At 32.8% G+C, this 18,534-nt stretch overlaps 2 protein-coding genes and 1 pseudogene across 2 annotated transcripts; all 3 read left to right on the plus strand.

Annotated features, from left to right (window-relative positions):
• Positions 1-8,636: 8,636 nt before the first annotated feature.
• Positions 8,637-10,373, plus strand: LOC125819161 (putative UPF0481 protein At3g02645; annotated as a pseudogene).
• Positions 10,374-11,657: 1,284 nt separating this feature from the next.
• On the plus strand, positions 11,658-13,713 carry LOC125819162 (UPF0481 protein At3g47200-like). Its single transcript, XM_049498668.1, has 2 exons — positions 11,658-11,723; positions 12,229-13,713. Exons 1-2 carry the CDS (start codon positions 11,658-11,660, stop codon positions 13,711-13,713), a joined length of 1,551 nt encoding a protein of 516 aa, XP_049354625.1.
• Positions 13,714-16,838: 3,125 nt separating this feature from the next.
• On the plus strand, positions 16,839-18,534 carry LOC125819074 (putative UPF0481 protein At3g02645). Its single transcript, XM_049498586.1, has 2 exons — positions 16,839-16,913; positions 17,245-18,534. Exons 1-2 carry the CDS (start codon positions 16,839-16,841, stop codon positions 18,532-18,534), a joined length of 1,365 nt encoding a protein of 454 aa, XP_049354543.1.

Raw genomic sequence — 18,534 nt, forward strand, 5'->3', positions numbered from 1 at the left:
ATACGAAGAACAACCTTTAGGAACAAGTAGCAATACACTCGAAATACGCTCCTGAATCGAGAACTGCTAGGACTTCTGCCCGGTTCCTCGACTATTGTTCGTGTTCAAGTTTCTCGTGGTGGAAAAACCATCGTCCTCTACTCGTTGTCTTAGTTCGCTGCCCCACAAACGGTAATCTCGGCACCTTTTCCTTGTTATATCCTACCCTTCTGTTTAGTATGTTTGTATTAGTTTAGGAATCCATGTTAGATTTTCTGTTAATTTGCATTAAAATGACAATTATATATAGTTCAAAACTTGCAGTTTTTGCTCTATGTTTATATGTACATGAATCACTTTCTAGTATCTGAACATTGCTCCATCAAATTCTAATTCTTTGTTTTTCTTTTACTCTCTATTAAACATGGCCATAGTTGGAGTCAAGAATTTATTTCTATACATATCATATCTAACTTTGAGATTCTGTTTGGAAAGTTTACATTGAGAATAACTATCTCATTTGAATATATGTACTTGTTTTTGAATGCTTGAATTAGTATAAACTCAATGACTACTAATGTAACACTAATGAAAAGAAATGTTTGTTTGATGTGAATTTACAAGTCTGTGAACTTCATAATTTATTTATTATCTAGCTCACATGTTTGATCGAGAGTATACTATTTTCTAATCATTTTTATCTCGTTTATCTATTTTGCATGAACACTGGAGCCGAAGAGTTTCACTTGAGACTCGATAAGGTCGCTGATGTACAGATTCCATTTATTATCACCCTCGTTCATCTCTATTTTGTTAAGACAGCCAACCTACAGAAGGAAAAATCTTTTATGGAGCTTACATGGCTCTTGATTATTTTATATTACTTGCACATCCTTACTTTTTCCTGCTTCATATTTGTTCATACATCGACTAACGGAGGAGATAATCTTTTCTTCTGTTAGAGCCAAGCATAACCTTTAATTACTTCAGCTTGTTTAATTTATTTGTGTTGATGTGATTAGTGTTTTTGGCTTTACTTATATGTTCTCTAATATATAACTAGTAGTTGTACTTAATTTGGAGGTTTCTTTAAGCTATGAGACATTTCCCTCATCACATAAAACTCTTATTTTAAAGACTTAAAAAATAAGTGACCCATCTTCTTCTTTTGGCAAGACCATAATTAAAACTCGTAAAAAGACAAAATGGCTTTCCTACATTTTTGACTTTAAGTTGTGTGCTAGTTTTCCAACTTCTTATATTGTTAATAACTAGTTCTGCCCGTGTCTTGCTCTAAATTTGATTACACACTTTCCATATAGCCGTGTCATCCTGTTTCTTATATACTAAGTATTAATTATTATTATTATATTTTTTTTAAAAATGAATAAATAATAAAGTAAGAAAATCAATCACTTTTCTTAGCCTAATTAATTAACATAAGTTTGGCCGGTTAATTGTTTTTAACAGATTTTAAAGGATGTCTTACCCCTTCCCTTTAATATAAATTAGAACCCTTACCTAGAATCTCACAAGGTTAAGTAAATTTTAATATAGAGTTAATTTAGTATAATTTCAGCAAAATAGGTGTCCTAATTCACCTTTAACATAATCAGGTGGCGACTCTTTAAAATGGTTTTAAGATTCACCAATATGTTGTACACCATTTGAACTTCGAGTTAAAATGGGGTATAACGATATTTATTTGATTATTTGTATTTGACTAACCTTTTATTTGAATTGGTTTTATTTAATTAAATTCCCCAAAAGAAAGTCATATGAGTTATATTCTTAAAATCTTTTAGTTTATTTTATCCCCCAAAAAAATAAATAAATAAAAAAAATGAAATGAATTTTCTTAGTTAATATTTTCTCAAAATTAGTCAAAGTCATTTTAGTCAAATCGCCGGTCAACCGCAAGTTAGCGGACATTTCGAGGGCCTAACACCTTCTCGGAATGTACATTGAACTTCGAACCCTTTTATTTTCAATTGATTTTATCTGTTTAAATCTTTTGAAAACCTTATATTTTTTCTTGATTTTTTACTAAAAATTAAGTGGCGACTCTGTTCTTTTGGAAATTCGATTTCTCTTCAACTATAAGTTTAATCGATTCTCCAAAAATCTCAGTCATTTTCCCTTTACATATCTTTTTTAAATAAAACAATACATAGATGAGAGACTCAAAACTAACTGACTAACTGCCTATGAAGCCTCTAAAATACTGAGATGGATGTTGGGATAGACCCCTCAACATCCTAATAAAACAAAACTAAAAGAACAAAACAACCGAGTCCTCCGGAAGGCAAGGAGGCTCACCACTGACTCTGGAGTGCTCAACTAGATCAACGGCGTGCTAGATGCTGATCCTGGGTACCTGCGTCTGCATCATAATAAGATGCAGGCCAACTGGCATCAGTACATGGAATGTACGAGTATGCGAGCTGGAAAGCTAAACCACAACTTAAGCTTGAAAAGAGTGCAAGAGAACACTTACATTGGCTCTGTACGACTCAAGAGTCACTGAACTCAATATATAAAGCAATAAGACACATGCAATATATAAAACTTGTAAAACAGTGTAAACAACTTAGCTCGTTAATGATAAAACAATAACAAACTCAACTTTACTTATATAAAAGTAATATAACTTTAGTGGAAGATTCTTTAACCGACAACCACCACTATGAGCCCTAGTGGTGATACAACGTTTTACCTCACGTTGCCCAAGGACCATCCTATACCTTGCCGTGATATAGGACCTGTGAGTTTAGGAGTTCGAAAAATTGATTTGCTACAAATGAACTTCGTTTTCGATGAGTCATATCTCAAAAGAATAGAAATGTCTAGGGGAGTTCGAATCTAAAATTTGAGTAAGAGTCAATCTAGTTTTGGCATGAAATTCAGTCACAGTTCATTGAATTTTGAAGTAATAGTCAAATAATATCAAATTTGTATAATAATTAGTATATGTTAAGTTACATTTATGTAGTCACAAAAACTCCATCATGCTTTCCTCCTCTTCAAAAATGTTAACCTCCTTCCCTATATCACTTGAGCGAGAATAATAAAAAAGAACTCAAAGCCTGGAAGAGAAGGACGACAAGTGGAGGTAATTTATTTTTCTTGATGCCTTCTTACTTGTTAGTTGTGTCAATTTGTTTTTTTAATACCTTCTTACTTTTAATCTTCTATTATATCGTGCCTCCACATAAAAAAAATAGAAATAATTGGATAAATTGTATTAACTTTGTGATACAATTGACTATAACTTCAATACGATATTACCGAATACCATACCAAACCAAAGTTTAATTTAAAGGTTACCGAATTAGTGAACCAAAATTTAAAAAATTTATAGTTGGTATCTATTTTTAACTATCAATTACCGAATTACCAAATCTAAAATTCGAAAATCCCAAATCGAATACTGAATGCCCACTCCTAAAGGCAAGTATAGTGAAACGGAGCATATTGTCAATTCTGGATCATATTCTTAAAGAGGAAAATCAACGGCACAAAATAGTTTCTTCTCTCCAATCTAAGAAAATATATGGTAGATCATCCTTTTCAAAATAATGCACCTATTAAAATTTTGAATACGCCTATGTACCAATCTCATAGTCCTCATCCCCAATACCCTCACATCCTTAACCCCTATGCCGACCTTCTTCTGAATTGAACTGCATGAGAACTTGTTGCTGGAGATGTTATTGTTTCCATATTTCTTTCCACATCTAGCCTTCCAAAGCAATAACTTATGGGCCTGACTATTATTTTGTTGTTGCCAGCCAGGCTTCTTCTGCATATTATATATATATTGTTATTGTAAATAGGTCCACCAAAAAATAGCACTTCCATCCTGAATATTCATTCCAAGTGATGTGTTTTGCGACTGCAACTTTTGACATAGGATTAGATCTGGGGCAATATTTAGCCTTTAAGAATAATCTTGTCCAAAGATTATCTTCAACTCTAAGTCTCCACCATCTTTTACTAGCAAATGCCTCACCCCATATCTTTCAATTTCTTAAAGCCGGTGCCAGCTCCTTCAGATTGTGGATATATATATAGCTAAGCTCCTTCCATTCACTCCAGTGGTGTATGTTCTTATTCTCATTCAGTCACAGTTCATCATATGTTAAGTTAATTACATTTATATATGTAGTCACAAAAACTCCATCATGTTTTCTTCCTCTTCAAAAATGTTAACTAATTCCCTCCCTATATCACTTGAGTCATGAGAATAAGAACAAATAACTCAAAGCCCGGACGACGAGCGGAGGTAATTTGTTTTTTTTTTTTATGCCTTCTTGCTTGTTAGTTGTGTCAATTTGTTTTTTTTTAATATCTTCTTTCTTTTAATGTCACGCCCCGAGCTACCCCCGAGACGCGGACACGGGACCTAGGACCACAAGTGATCCTAAGCTAACCCTGCTGGCATGATCATGAGCATACTAAAGATAATAAATTGATGCGGAAGCTAAATCATACATAAGATGAAAAGATGGGGAATACCCATATACTATAACTGAGATAAATGAAAACTGATGAGTTTAATACAAAGAAGATATTAACTCAATACTAAGCTGAATCTAACTATGTCTGAAATAAGCCTCTAAACTGACTAGAAATGTTGGGACATGCCCCAACTAGATCTCGCAAAACTGAAACTAAAGACTAAAAGCGATAAAGATAAACATGTCACTAGTCCTCGAAGAATGAGGACTCACCACTGAAGCTGCTGAACTGAAGACCGGGAACCAATTTAAGCATGATCTGGATGCTGAGAACCTAAACCTACATCACGAGAAAATGTAGCGCACATATACGTCAGTACTTGAAAGGTACTGAGCATGCAGGATAGAGTAAAGCTGAAATAACATATAACTGAACAAAGCAATAAAACAATGATATAATCTGAACATGATATAGATGCTGAAAATACTGAATACTGAGCTAACTGATGCAATGACCAAATTTATAACATGCTGAGACTGAATACTGATTGTACTGAAATATGGTCAATGCAATAGAGTCTGACTTGAACTGTGGGAGCAACTAATAACCGACATAAAACCAAATGAGCTAAATGTGGAGTCCGATGTATACGCCCCATCGAGAGGACCCAATATACCCTGCCAGAGGTATAGAGGCATACTGGCGTGATCACTAAACTGATGTTGCCCACAGAGGGGACTTACACCTACGTGGCTCGTAGTTCTGGGACTATATGGGTACGTTGAATCCTAGTCCAACTCGGTATTATGCTATTCCCAATGAATTAAGTGGTTAACTGGTTATGACTGAATTTTTGTAAATACTGGATAGCTCGAAACTGAACATGCAAACTGAGAATGCAACAATTAATCTGATAATGATGCATTCATGAACTGAGGCATGTGTAACTGAATACTGAAATATCTGGCCTAGCATGTGTAATTCAAGAACTAATTAAAGAAATACATAGCTAGGGTTCTGAAATTTATGCGATAAACTGAGCAATAACATGATAATCTGATTTGGAATATTTAAATAACTAATTCATGATGATCTGTTGAAATTCTAGAAACCCTAGGTCTGTTCATAATCATGAAATCAAGAATCTGACTGAATTCTAGGGACCTAATGGGCGAAAGGAACCCACTAGTGAAATCCCACATACCTGGTGACGAATTCCACGGAGAAATCTTTCGATTTCGGGGCTGGAACTGATGGAACCTTGTTGTGTTCTTGAACTAGGGTTCTTCACCTTTTTCTCCTCTCTTGCTTCTAATTTTCTAAGTTTTGATTAATGATTTTGACTAAGGTAAAGTTCTAGTTATGTTTCTAGGCATAAACTAACTAAAACCTCATGATTTAAGGTCTAAACGACGTATCTTAGGGGTTAAACGAAATAGGAAAAGACCAAAAGACCCCTGACTTAATTGCTGTCGGAGTGACTGACGGACAGGACTGACAGGCCGTCATTCAATCGACGGTTCGTCGATTGGATCCGTAGGTCAAGCCTCCTGCTCAACTGGCTTTCACTAAAACAAGCATAACTTTTCACTCGGAGGTCGGATTTTAACAAACTCAGAGGCGTTGGAAAGAGGATTCAATTATCTATCATATCATAGGTCATGGGACACATAGTTCCTTTTGTGCTAAAAGTTATGACCATCTGAAGTTGATCCATCAACAGTTTTCAGCTAACTGGCTGCTGACCCTTATCTACGGTCAGACCTACGGACCGTGGTTCAAATGACGGTCCGTGCTAGTCGACCGTAATTTGTGTCAGAGGCTGGGTAAAGGAGGTCTCAATCCACGGACACAGACCACGAACCGTGGTCTGATCTACGGACCGTGGGTCTATCCGTGAGTCGAGACTTAGCCAATTTTTCTGAGCTTGGCTAGGGAGGGGTTGCAGTGGTTAACCACGGACCACCAGCACGGGCCGTGGTCTGACCTACGGTCCGTGGATGGCAACCGTGGGTTGCACCTGCAACTTCTCAAAATTTGCATTTTTGGTCTGTTTCGGATACGGGGTGTTACATTTAATCTTCTATTATATCGTGCCTCCACATAAAAAAATAGAGAAATAATTGGATAAAAAGTATTAACTTTTTGATACAATTGGCTATAACTTCAATACAGTATTATCGAATACCATACCAAACCAAAGTTTAATTTAAAGGTAACCGAATTGTCGAACCAAAATTTAAAATATTGACAGTTGATATCTATTTTTAACTACCAATTATCGAATTACCAAATCCAAAATTTGAAAATCTCAAATCGAATACTAAATGCCCAACTCTAAAGGCAAGTATAGTGAAACGGAACATATTGTCAATTCTTGGATCAAATTCTTAATGAGGAAAATCAACTGCACAAAATGGTTTCTTCTCTCCAATCTAAGAAATTATATCGTAGATCGTCCTTTTCAAAATAATGCACCTATTAAAATTTTGAATACACCTATGTACCAATCTCATAGTCCTCATCCCCACTACCCTCACATCCCTAACCCCCATGCCGACCTTAATTGTGCTTGCTCAAATTTTACACAAATATTATATTCAACTTATTTATCAAATATTACAAAATAAATAGAAAAAATAGCAAATCTTCCATCATACTGAACACACCTTAAAAGTGTTGTTCTTCAATATGCTTGATATCAAATTTTAGAATACATAGTGGCTTGAACACACACTCAAAGTGTTATTCTATGATATGATATGTTTTACCCTAAAAGTATTGTTCTTCAATTATACTTGATATCAAATTTTAGAATAAATAGTTGCTTGAACACACACTCAAAGTGTTATTCTATGATATACACTTTATTCTATGATACTAAAACTTTATTTATTCTAAGATACTTTTCTCAAAATGCACACTATTTCATGTTTATAATATAGGCAACTTTGCAATTACACAAGTTAAAGAAAAACTGATCTATATATAGTATACCCAGTTAGAATTTTATATTCACCATCTTTCATATTCCTTCACCTTCATAAAAGTTAAGCAGAGAAAAAGAATTTAAGAAGAAACTCAAGTACACTCTAACTAGTCCATTTTGAATCAGGTAATTTTTAAATGTCTTATACAACATCCCATCCTACATACTATAACAAATAAATAATTTTGTGAAAGTACTATAATTGGCGCTATATTATATTTAGCGGTAATAATATAATATAGATATTTAGTAACCAACATCGTAGATAAATGTCGTTAAGTATATAGTAATTGTCTCAATTGTACCTAAAGTTCCATCTCCTAAACCTACTAATATGCTACTCATATTGAAACCAAATTAGTTCTTACCTATTGAGTTACAAGGTATTCTATCAATTTGAGTATAGTAAGCGGCAAGATATTTAATATCTTTCTTTTAATATGATTTAAATTTCTCTTATTCGATGGATACTTAATTTTAGTAGACTCAGTTCTAGAACCCTTCCATTTCAATTTGTTTATTTTTGTTTAACTCCATACTTATACAGTATTGTAAAATAGTGGAATAGAACTTTATTATTTTCGTCTTTCATATCCCCTTGATTCATTACTTTTAAAATTTGTAAAAGCGTTTAGAGAGTTTTAATCAAATTAAAATTCCACGAAAGTATACTTAATATCGTGTTCTAACTTCTACTTGTGACTCTTACATAACAACAACAACACAACATATCCAGTGTAGTTCCTCAAAGTGGAATCTATGAGGGTAGAGTGTGCAGACACCTTGCCTGAGATAAAGAGGCTATTTTTGATATATTTTCAATAGTATAGCACAATAGTATTACAGTAAAATCATATTATAATTAAACTATATGAAATCATAAATAGCAATAAAAATCGAAGAACAAGAAACTAAAAGAATATATAGTCCTATGACTACTAGTAAGGACAACAAGAAAATGCCCTTTAAATTTGTTTGATGTTTTTCATTTAAGTACTTATACTAAAGATTATACCTACTGAATACTTGGATTATGTATAAATGTTCCTATTAAACATTTTTTAGACAATAAAGTTTTTAATCGCTTGATTTTCACGTATTTGACATGAAAATTTTTGTTAGAAGAAATTCTATCGACATTTTCGTAGTTTTTATATAAATTAAAAAGAATGTGTTTTTTGTAGGAATTAGAATTGAAGAAAGAGGGATGGAACACTCCATTGAGATTACCTCAATAGATGACCAAACTCCACTGCTTCTTCAAACTGAAAAAGATGAGGTATCTCTCTCTCTCAGTACTATATCAATTTAGTTTTTTATTTCATTTGGCAATTAAATATAGAATCTTTTAGACTATTTCCTTTCATGTAATTTTAGGTCTACCTCATGATCCTAACATAGTCACTTACTATGGTTTTACACCTTATGGAATTTTTTTTTGAATTTGAGTCGGGTCTGGAGGGGTAAAGAAAATAGGTCGGGTGAAATAAGTTTTAAAAGTCTTGTTAGCATTTTTAAAATTAAAAAAAGCAGTTTTAAGTTGTTTTTTTTTTAATTCATCTTGTAACGAAAAAGGTAAATATAGATAATTTGTTGAACGATGAGGTATATATTTTTAAGCGCAGATCAAGGAAACAAATGATGAAGATCCATCAGGGTCGCAAACAAAGAAATGTATAAATCAAATCTTTGATAAAATGTTTGAGGATTTGGACAAATCATCTCTTAAATTTTGTACCATATTCAAAGTAAACGTGCGACTACGTGAATCAAATCCAGATGCTTATACACCAAAGATAGTGTCTATTGGTCCTTATCATAAGAAAAATCCTCAACTTGGTCCAATGGAAGAGTACAAATTATTGTACCTACGACGGTTTCTGAAACAAAGAGAGGGGGTTGACGTGAAATCTTGGATCGGTATATTGGAGGAAATAAAGGAGGTAGTACTAATGCGTTACGACAATATAGAAAACGTCGATACTGATGAATTTTGCAAAATGTTATTGCTTGATGGTTGTTTTGTGGTTGAGTTTATTTGAGAGTGTTCTGAAATATATCCAGAAGAAGAAAACAAAATTATCGATTTTGTTGATTACAAATATAATCAAATACTCCGAGACTTGTTGTTACTAGAAAACCAACTTCCTTTCTTGATACACAAAGTCCTTCATTTAATGACAGCGAAAACTGATGAATTACCATTGGAAAAACTGGCGATCACTTTGTTTAGGCATGTTGTTAACTTGGGATATATGTCAGACGGTTTGATATTTGATAATGAAAAATGTGATATGAAACATTTACTTGAAGTAGTACACGTTGTTTCATGTCCGAGGAATTCCGATGAGAAATGGGCAATCGACAATGAGACCAAGTGGAATAAGGTCATGCCAAATGCAACAGAGCTTTCTGAAGCTGGAGTTAGATTTGCAAAGGTCAATCAGACGACAAGTTTATTTGATATAAAGTTTGAGAATGGATTGATGACAATCCTTCTATTGATGTGGTAGATAGTACAGAAACCCTCCTGCGAAATTTCATTGCTTATGAGCAACAATCAACTGATTTACAATATTTATATTTCAGTGATTATGCAATTTTTATGGATCATCTTATCGACTCAGATAAAGATGTGAGCTTGCTTCGCCGTAAAAAAATCATAGCAAACTAGATAGGAGAGGACAAAGAAGTGGCTAGCCTCTTCAACAAAATCGGAAATGGGGTCACTACGTATTCCAACTTCTATTACAAAAAAGTATTCTTAGAAGCAGCTAAACATTGTGATGAAAAACCATGGAACAGAATGATGGCAAGTTTGAAGCACAATTATTTTAGTAGTCCTTGGGTAGGAGCTTCAACTATGACAGCCGTCATACTCCTCATACTCACAGCTATACAGACTATTCTAGCTATCACAGGTGCCTTTAAAAGTACCAAGTAATTGTCTCAATTGTAATGTTGATGAGCTTATGAGTTATCATTTCTACTCTCTCATTTTATTTTATGTTTAATTTGTCATTAATTCAAGAAATGGTTGCTTCAACACATACTTACGCTATTATATTGTCCACCTGACTTCTATATTGCATGTGATAGTTAATTATTGGTAATAGCTTCATTTTTGCTGAATATTTTATTTTAATTAGAGGCAATTACTAGCGACAATTACACTTTAACACTCTTTGTAAATGTCACTAAAATCTATAATGATATTGAATCTAATGAAAATTAAGTAAAGACTTTCGCACTCTTTAGTAATGCGCAAAAAGTAAAAGTCTTTTTTGTTACCGTGACATGAGAGTCATATGTTAAATTGGCTGCAGTTGTGTTTGCAATATGAGCAACATGTCCACAATGCGTAAATAAAATTAACTCTATGGACACTTCCAAGAGCAATAACGCCAGAAAAAAACAGCTAAATCAAACCAAAAAGGCCCATAATTAATATCTTATAAAATTACTTTCTTTGTTGAAATTTTTTTTTTAAAAAAAGGACTTTCTAAAATTATAAGGAACTATTGATTGAATGAGTATCATATGAGAAATTAACCCTCGAATAATATGTCCTGCTTGAATTAATATATTCCGTCTAATAATCAATTTTTTTAACAGAACTGAGACACCCAGGACCAGGCACCCAAAAACTATATATAAAAAGAAATAGTGCCCCAAACAAATTATATAGTATGTTGTGCACATGCATCGCACAAGTTTCACAACGCACGTTTCCCTTTTTATGTATTATTATAAACCTTATAATCAATGTTTTTTTTTCTATGATAATATTTTCTATGATTAAAATTGTATCTTAATTTAAGAGCAATTGCTCAAAAGTGACAATCACTGACTCATACACATGAATTATGAATATTGTAGCTGGCTTAGCTCTCTTTTTCTTGATTACTTTTTTATTTTACTTTTACCATAATAATAAATTAGTAGTAATACTTTTGAAAATGTGTGCTAATTAATTAATTATAGCAAGTATAATTAGTAGTATCATTCCTCTTTTATATATAAGTTGTAACACTCATCCTTCAAGACAAGCAAGAGGAACAAATTAATAAGGAATTAAAGTGATAATCAGCCAAATTAAAAGAGGTAAATTTCTGCCTTTCTTAGGAAAAAAAACTTAGGAATTTTAATAATTTGTTGTGGAGTTCATTACTAACCATTTTTATCTTCTTCTTTTTTTAATTATTGGAATTACAGTCTCAAGAAGGTTATGGCTCATCATACTGAGATTGTGCCAATAGATCAACTTTCTCTAAGAGAAGCTACAAAAGATGAGGTATCTCTTTCTATGCTAACAATTTGTGTGTATGTTAAGGAACTTGAATATTTTATTTGTATTTGTTGTTTATGCTAAGGGTGTGTTCGGTATGACGGAAAATATGTAGGCTTATTACTTATTTTCTTGTATTTGATATGTGGGAAAAAAAATATTATCTTGAAAATATGTGTATATATATACTATGACTTATGAGAGGTGAAGATGGGGGTAGGGGGTGTGGATTGGTGGAGGTGAAGATGAGGTGTCGGAAGGTGGGAGGACACTATCAAGGTGGAATGTCAGTTGTGTAACTTGATTTTCCTACTTCTTAAGGAAAGTTAGTTTCCTCATTTTTAAAGACTTCTCAGCTAATAAAAGTAGAGAAAAGCAGTTGCGTACAAGTAGCATTCCACATTGATTATTCTCTGTCTGAGTTATTATTTAGTACTCCACTAATTATGTATGTTTAAAAAAGCAAAATGTATAATAGAGAAAAATTATGATTCTTTTACACTAATTACAGATAGACAAGGGGAGGAAAGTGGATCATTTGATCGAGATTAAGGAAACAAAAGGTCAAGATCAATTAGTGTTACAAACTATGAAATCCGCAAATCAAATCTTTGATGAAAAATTTAAGTATTTGGACAATACATGTATCAAATCCGCGACGATATTTAGAGTAAATATGGGATTACGAAAATCAAATCCAAATGCTTATACACCAATGTTGATCTCCATTGGTCCTTACCATAAAAGGAATCATGAACTTAGTTCGATGGAGAAGTACAAATTGTTGTACCTACAACGATTTCTCCAACGAAAAGAGGGGCTTGATGTTGAAAGTTGCATTAGTGCATTGGAGAAAAAGAAAGATGAAGCACTAAAATGTTATGATGATAACCTTGACAATGATATTGTTGACAAGTTTTCAGAAATGTTGTTGCTTGATGGTTGTTTTGTGGTTGAATTTATTCGAGAGTACTATGCAACTGAGGAAAAAGAAGAAGAAGAAGAAGAAGACAACGACAACATCATCAACTTGGAATGGATGAAGAAACAAGTATGTCGAGACATGGTGTTACTAGAAAATCAACTCCCTTTCTTTGTACTTACCATGCTTCATAACATGACAAAGCATCATAAAGAAGTGAGCTTCTTGTATATGGTGAGAAAAACCTTACTTGATACTTTCCCAAAGGCGAAATTCATACCCCCATCAGAAATTCACAATTTTAATACAGAACGATTCAATCATTTAGTTCATGTAATACACATGTTTTGTCGACCATCAGATCATCATGATGGTATGAAAGATAAACAAAACAAAAATGCTAGCACACCAAAAGAATGTTGCAAGATAACATTTTGTGACAACGTTTTGCAATTAACCAAGTCAAAAGAAACTCCCAAAGTCCTTGGTTTATGGGATTGCTATCATATTCCAAGTGTAACAGAGCTTTACGATGCTGGAGTTAGATTCATAAGAATAGGATATGTGCAAGAAAATAAGGAGGATAAAACAACATTATTCGATATCAAGTTTGAGAAGGGAATTATGAAAATTCCTTGTTTTGCAATCGAGGATACTATGGAAACCTTCATGAGAAATTTGATAGCTTATGAGCAACATTCCTCTAAAGTAGATGTATATCCTTTTTTTTCAAACTACGCACATATAATGACTCAACTTATTGGCTCACATAGAGATGTGCAGTTTCTTCGCAAAGAGAAAATCATCCTTAAGGACATAGGGGATGACAAACAAGTGGCCAGCATTTTCAAGAAACTTTCAGATGGGGTGGAAATCACAAGCTTTTATTACATAAAAGAATGCAGCAAATTGATTCAACATTGTGATAAGCCATGGAGTCAAATGAAGGCTAGTTTAAGGCACAACTATTTCTCGAGTCCTTGGGTAGGAGCTTCAACTGTGGCAGCTATAACACTTCTTGTACTCACTGTTATACAGACTGTTCTGGCTTTTACTGGTGACGTTATGAAGTAATCTTTGTTGTAACTATGTAACACAACTATTGACTAAGTGAGTGTTTCCTCATTATAGAGAACTTGAAAAATAATATTGTTTGCAAATTTTCAGAAATACTTTTACTAGATGGATGTTTCGTAGTTGAGTTTATTCGAGAGTGTAGTGGAATGACGCCTAATAGCGAATTGTATGATAAACATTGCACGTCGAGATTTGTTGTTTCTAGAAAACCAACTTCCTTTCTTTGTGCTCACCAAGATTCATGATATGACAAAGGAAATTGATGATGGCCCATGCATCCTATCTTGAGAGGAAAGGTGATGTAAAATACATCAAACATTTCCTTCAATCAGGGGCGGACCCACATAGAGTCATTCGGGTGCTCTAGCATCCATTAACCTTGTCTCGGAATATATATATATATATATATATAGAGAGAGAGAGAGAGAGAGAAATTAAGAGATATTTGTATAAAATTAACATAGAGCACGCAGTGAACGAATGATCTGTCTAGTCCATTGGCTCTTGGATGGGTGCTTAAGGTTCTTTTAGTGTTGTTGAGCCTGAGTTTGAATCTTACTTTTAACATGTCATTTTTTATATTTCTGACTCCTCCACTTTCAGAGCATCCACAACCTTAAAATCTTAGATCCGCCACTGGCTTCAACTAGTACAACTTTATTTGATATCAAATTTGATAATGGACGGAGGCAAATTCCTTGTTTTGAAGTTGATGATGTAACAGAGACCCTTCTGAGAAATCTCATAGCCTATAAGCAACATACATATGATGTACTTCGTAAACATTTCAATGATTTGTTGTGTTCATGGATTATCATATCGACTCAGACAAATATGTGAATGTGCTTCGTCGAAAGGGAATCATAAGCAATCAATTAGGAGAGGACAATGAAGTAGCTAACATCTTTGATAAAATTGGGCAAGGGGTCATTATCTCTAGTTATTTCTATCACAAAGAAGAATGTAGAAAAGTTTGTAGAAGAAGTAGAATATTATTTCGAGCCCATAAGTTGTTTGTGTGTCTTTAAGAAATTATAACCCCCTCACTGTTGCCATGGTTTCGGGTTACTTCCTCCGAGGATAGAATGGAATAACATTTGTGTAATAGCGGCAATGCAAATTACAAAACCCTAGCAAACTCAACAAACGAAGAAAATCACACTACACTTAATGTTTTATTTTAAAATGACACTTTCCTTATTTCCCATTCATACTTCATATCCCCCAACAAATCCTCCATTATTTCATACATATATTTAATTGGCATAATACATAAACATGACTCTTAATTTGACTTTAGCAGACAATTATGCCCTCCAACGAACTTTGAGTCTGCACAAGTATGCACTTAAACTTGCAAAAATACCCTCCACAAAAAGGGTTTAAGGGACCTCATGTAACATGTTATTGTTTGTTGGGAGATATATATAAAAATCTTGGGCTGCTTGTAAGTACAGGGAGAAGAATAAATTCTATTATTATCAGATGATAAAGCATTGTATACGGAACTCCAAATTAAAGTCGTCATTAATGACTCCTTTTCTACTATAACTTTGGATGACTCTTGGCCTATCCTTTGTGATAAGATAGAAAAAATTAATTTATTCTATGATACTGAAGCTTTATTTATTCTAGGCATATATGCCTTTTTGTTGGCCTCAATAGACATCTAACTTTATGCCACATACACACGTTTTATGTGGCAAAACACATATAGGATGTCACGGAGAATCTATGCATGTGTTTGTTCAACTTTGTACAAATTTAAGTGTTTATCTGTGTACACTCAAAGTTAGAAGGGGTATAGATGTTAGTCAAGGTCAAACTAAAAGACATTTATGTATTATACATTTGTTCTATAATACTGAAGCTTTATTTATTCTATGATTTATGTATTATTCATTTATTCTGTGATACTAAAACTTTATTTATTCCATGATACTTTTCTCAAAAAATGTACATTATTTCATGTTAGTAATATAGGTAGGCTTGCAATCACACAAAAGAAAATCTATATATAATACTCATATATAATTTTTTATTCTCCATCTCTCATTCTTCACCCTCATAAAAGTTGAACAGAGAAGAATTTAAGAAGAAACTCAAGTACACTCCAACTAGTCCATTTTCAATTTATAATTAGATAAATCAAAAAGGTAATTATTATTTTAAATGTTTTACACATGCACCCTTTTATGTATGTACTTTTATATATATATATATATATATAGGTTACCTCAAATTAGTTTATTTTTCTACAGGTTATGACAAGACATGTATATAGGGTTCTTTTTCATAAAGCTACAAGAAAATTAAAATTGATTTCCCTTTTTGCTTGTCTTTTCTTTTCAAATCAAATTTTGTAATTAATTTGATTTAAAAAAATGAATTTTTGACCAAAGTTATTATTTAAATCAATTCATCAAATTAATACGTTTTTATTTTTTGAAGTTTTATGAAACTAGAATAAACGTGCTTCTCAATAACGTTTTAGGCTATATTTTATTTAGAATAAGTAAATATTAAATGTTGCTATCAATAACGTTTTATAATCTGTTACTCTGAGGTATCACGGTAACGTTTCTTTAGAATTCTAGTGATTTTTACATTATATATATATTTTTATTTTTTTTTATTTTATTATTTTTCTTGTCAAAAATTATTAAGTCTATAGTCTACCCCGTAGAATATTTACTATATTTGCCTCTGCCTCCAACACTTTTGTTTCTAATTTTCCTATGTTTACAAAAAGAGGATGAATTCTCAAATCTCAACCTTGAGTCTATGAATGATCCTTTAATTGGCCTCTGCCTTTGCCTCCAACATTATTATGAGTAACGTAATTAGCTGTAAAACGTGTCAGAGTGACGAATTATAAAACGTTATTGATAGTAATATTTATATCTATTTACTCCGTCAGACCTTTGTCTTTTTTTTTATTGAATTCTTTTGAATGAAATAAAGCCAAAACGTTATTAAGAAATATGTTTATTCTAATTTTGTAAAATTTCAGAAAAATATATTATTTTGATAAACTGTTTTAAATAATGGCTTATTTCGGTCAAAATTTCTTTTAAAACAAACGACTTTCTTTTGTAGGACTTATAGTTGAAGAAAGAAGTATGGCAGATCACTCCATTGAGATTACCCCAATAGGTGACCAAATTCCACTACTTCCTCAAACTAAAAAAGATGAGGTCTCTCTCAACTATATAAATTTATTTTTTTTATTTCATTAACACACTTTTCTTTTGGCAATTAAATGTATAATCTTTGTCTATATATGTGCATGAATTTCAAGAGATTTGGAGGGGTAATGCATAAGGTGAGGTAATTTTTTAAAGTCACGTGACATTTTTGAAATTAAAAAAATATTTTTATATATTTTTTTAAAATTCATTCTATTAACAAAAGGGGTAAATATGCATCATTTATAAAACAATGAAGGTATATATGCATTACTTTATTTTTTACGAAATATATATTTGATCTAGACCACAAAGTATACTTGCCTCTTCTCTGTTACAGATAGAAGAAGGGAGAAAAGTGGATCATTTAATTGACATAAATGAAAGAATTGATGAAATGTTTGAGGATTTAGACAATTCATATATTAAATCGCGTACGATATTCAAAGTAAATGTGTGGCAACGTGAATCAAATCCAGATGCTTATACACCAAAGATGGTCTCCATTGGTCCTTATCATAAGAAGAATACTCAACTTGCTCCAATGAAAAAGTACAAACTATTATACCTACGACGGTTTCTTCAACGAAATAAGAGACTTGATGTGAAAAGTTACATCAGTGAATTGGAGAAAGTGAAGGAGAAAGTATTGAAGTGTTACGAAGATATAGAAAAGTTTGGTAACGATAGTCATGAATTTTGCGAAATGTTGTTGTTTGATGGTTGTTTTGTGGTTGAGTTTATTCGAGAGTGTTGTGGAATATATCCAAAAGGAGAAGACAAGATTATTAATATTAATGATAGTTACATATTCCGAGACTTGATGTTACTAGAAAATCAACTTCCTTTCTTTGTACTCAACAAGCTTCATCTCATGACAAAGCAAGTTGATGAATTTTCATTGGCAATATTGGCGGATAAGTTGTTTACCTTGCAAGAAATGAGCCCCAATTACTTCTTTACAGAGAGAGAATATTGTAATGAAGGAAATATCAAACATTTACTTCATGCAGCACACATATTTTCATGTCATGGCATGAATCCTATGAAAAACTCAAAAAATGACAAAACGAGTCCTACGGTCATGCCAAATGCAACCGAGCTTTCCGAAGCTGGAGTTAGCTATGCAAAGGTCAAAAATATGACAAGTTTATTTGATATAAAGTTCGAGAATGGATTGATGACAATCCCTTATTTTCAGGTCGTAGATGGTACAGAAACTCTCCTGCGAAATCTCATTGCTTATGAGCAACAATCATCTGATGTAGATCCTACATATTTTAGCGATTATGCAACTTTCATGGATCACCTTATCAACTCAGAAAAAGATGTGAATTTGCTTTGCCAGAAAGGAATCATAGAGAACTGGATAGGAGAGGAAAAAGAAGTTGCTAGCCTCTTCAACAAAATCGGAAAAGGGGTCACTACGTATTCCAACTTCTATTACAAAGAAGAAGTCAAAAAAGCAATTGAATATCGTGAAAAACCATGGAATAGAATGAAGGCAAATTTAATGCACAATTATTTTAGTAGTCCTTGGGTAGGGGCTTCAACTGTGGCAGCCATTATACTCCTAATACTCACAACTATACAAACTATTTTAACTTTCACAGGTCCTCTTAAGAAATAA

The sequence above is a fragment of the Solanum verrucosum genome, unplaced genomic scaffold (genome assembly GCF_900185275.1).
Source record: "Solanum verrucosum unplaced genomic scaffold, falcon-dt-bn FXZP01000252.1, whole genome shotgun sequence".
Taxonomy (NCBI): domain Eukaryota; kingdom Viridiplantae; phylum Streptophyta; class Magnoliopsida; order Solanales; family Solanaceae; genus Solanum; species Solanum verrucosum.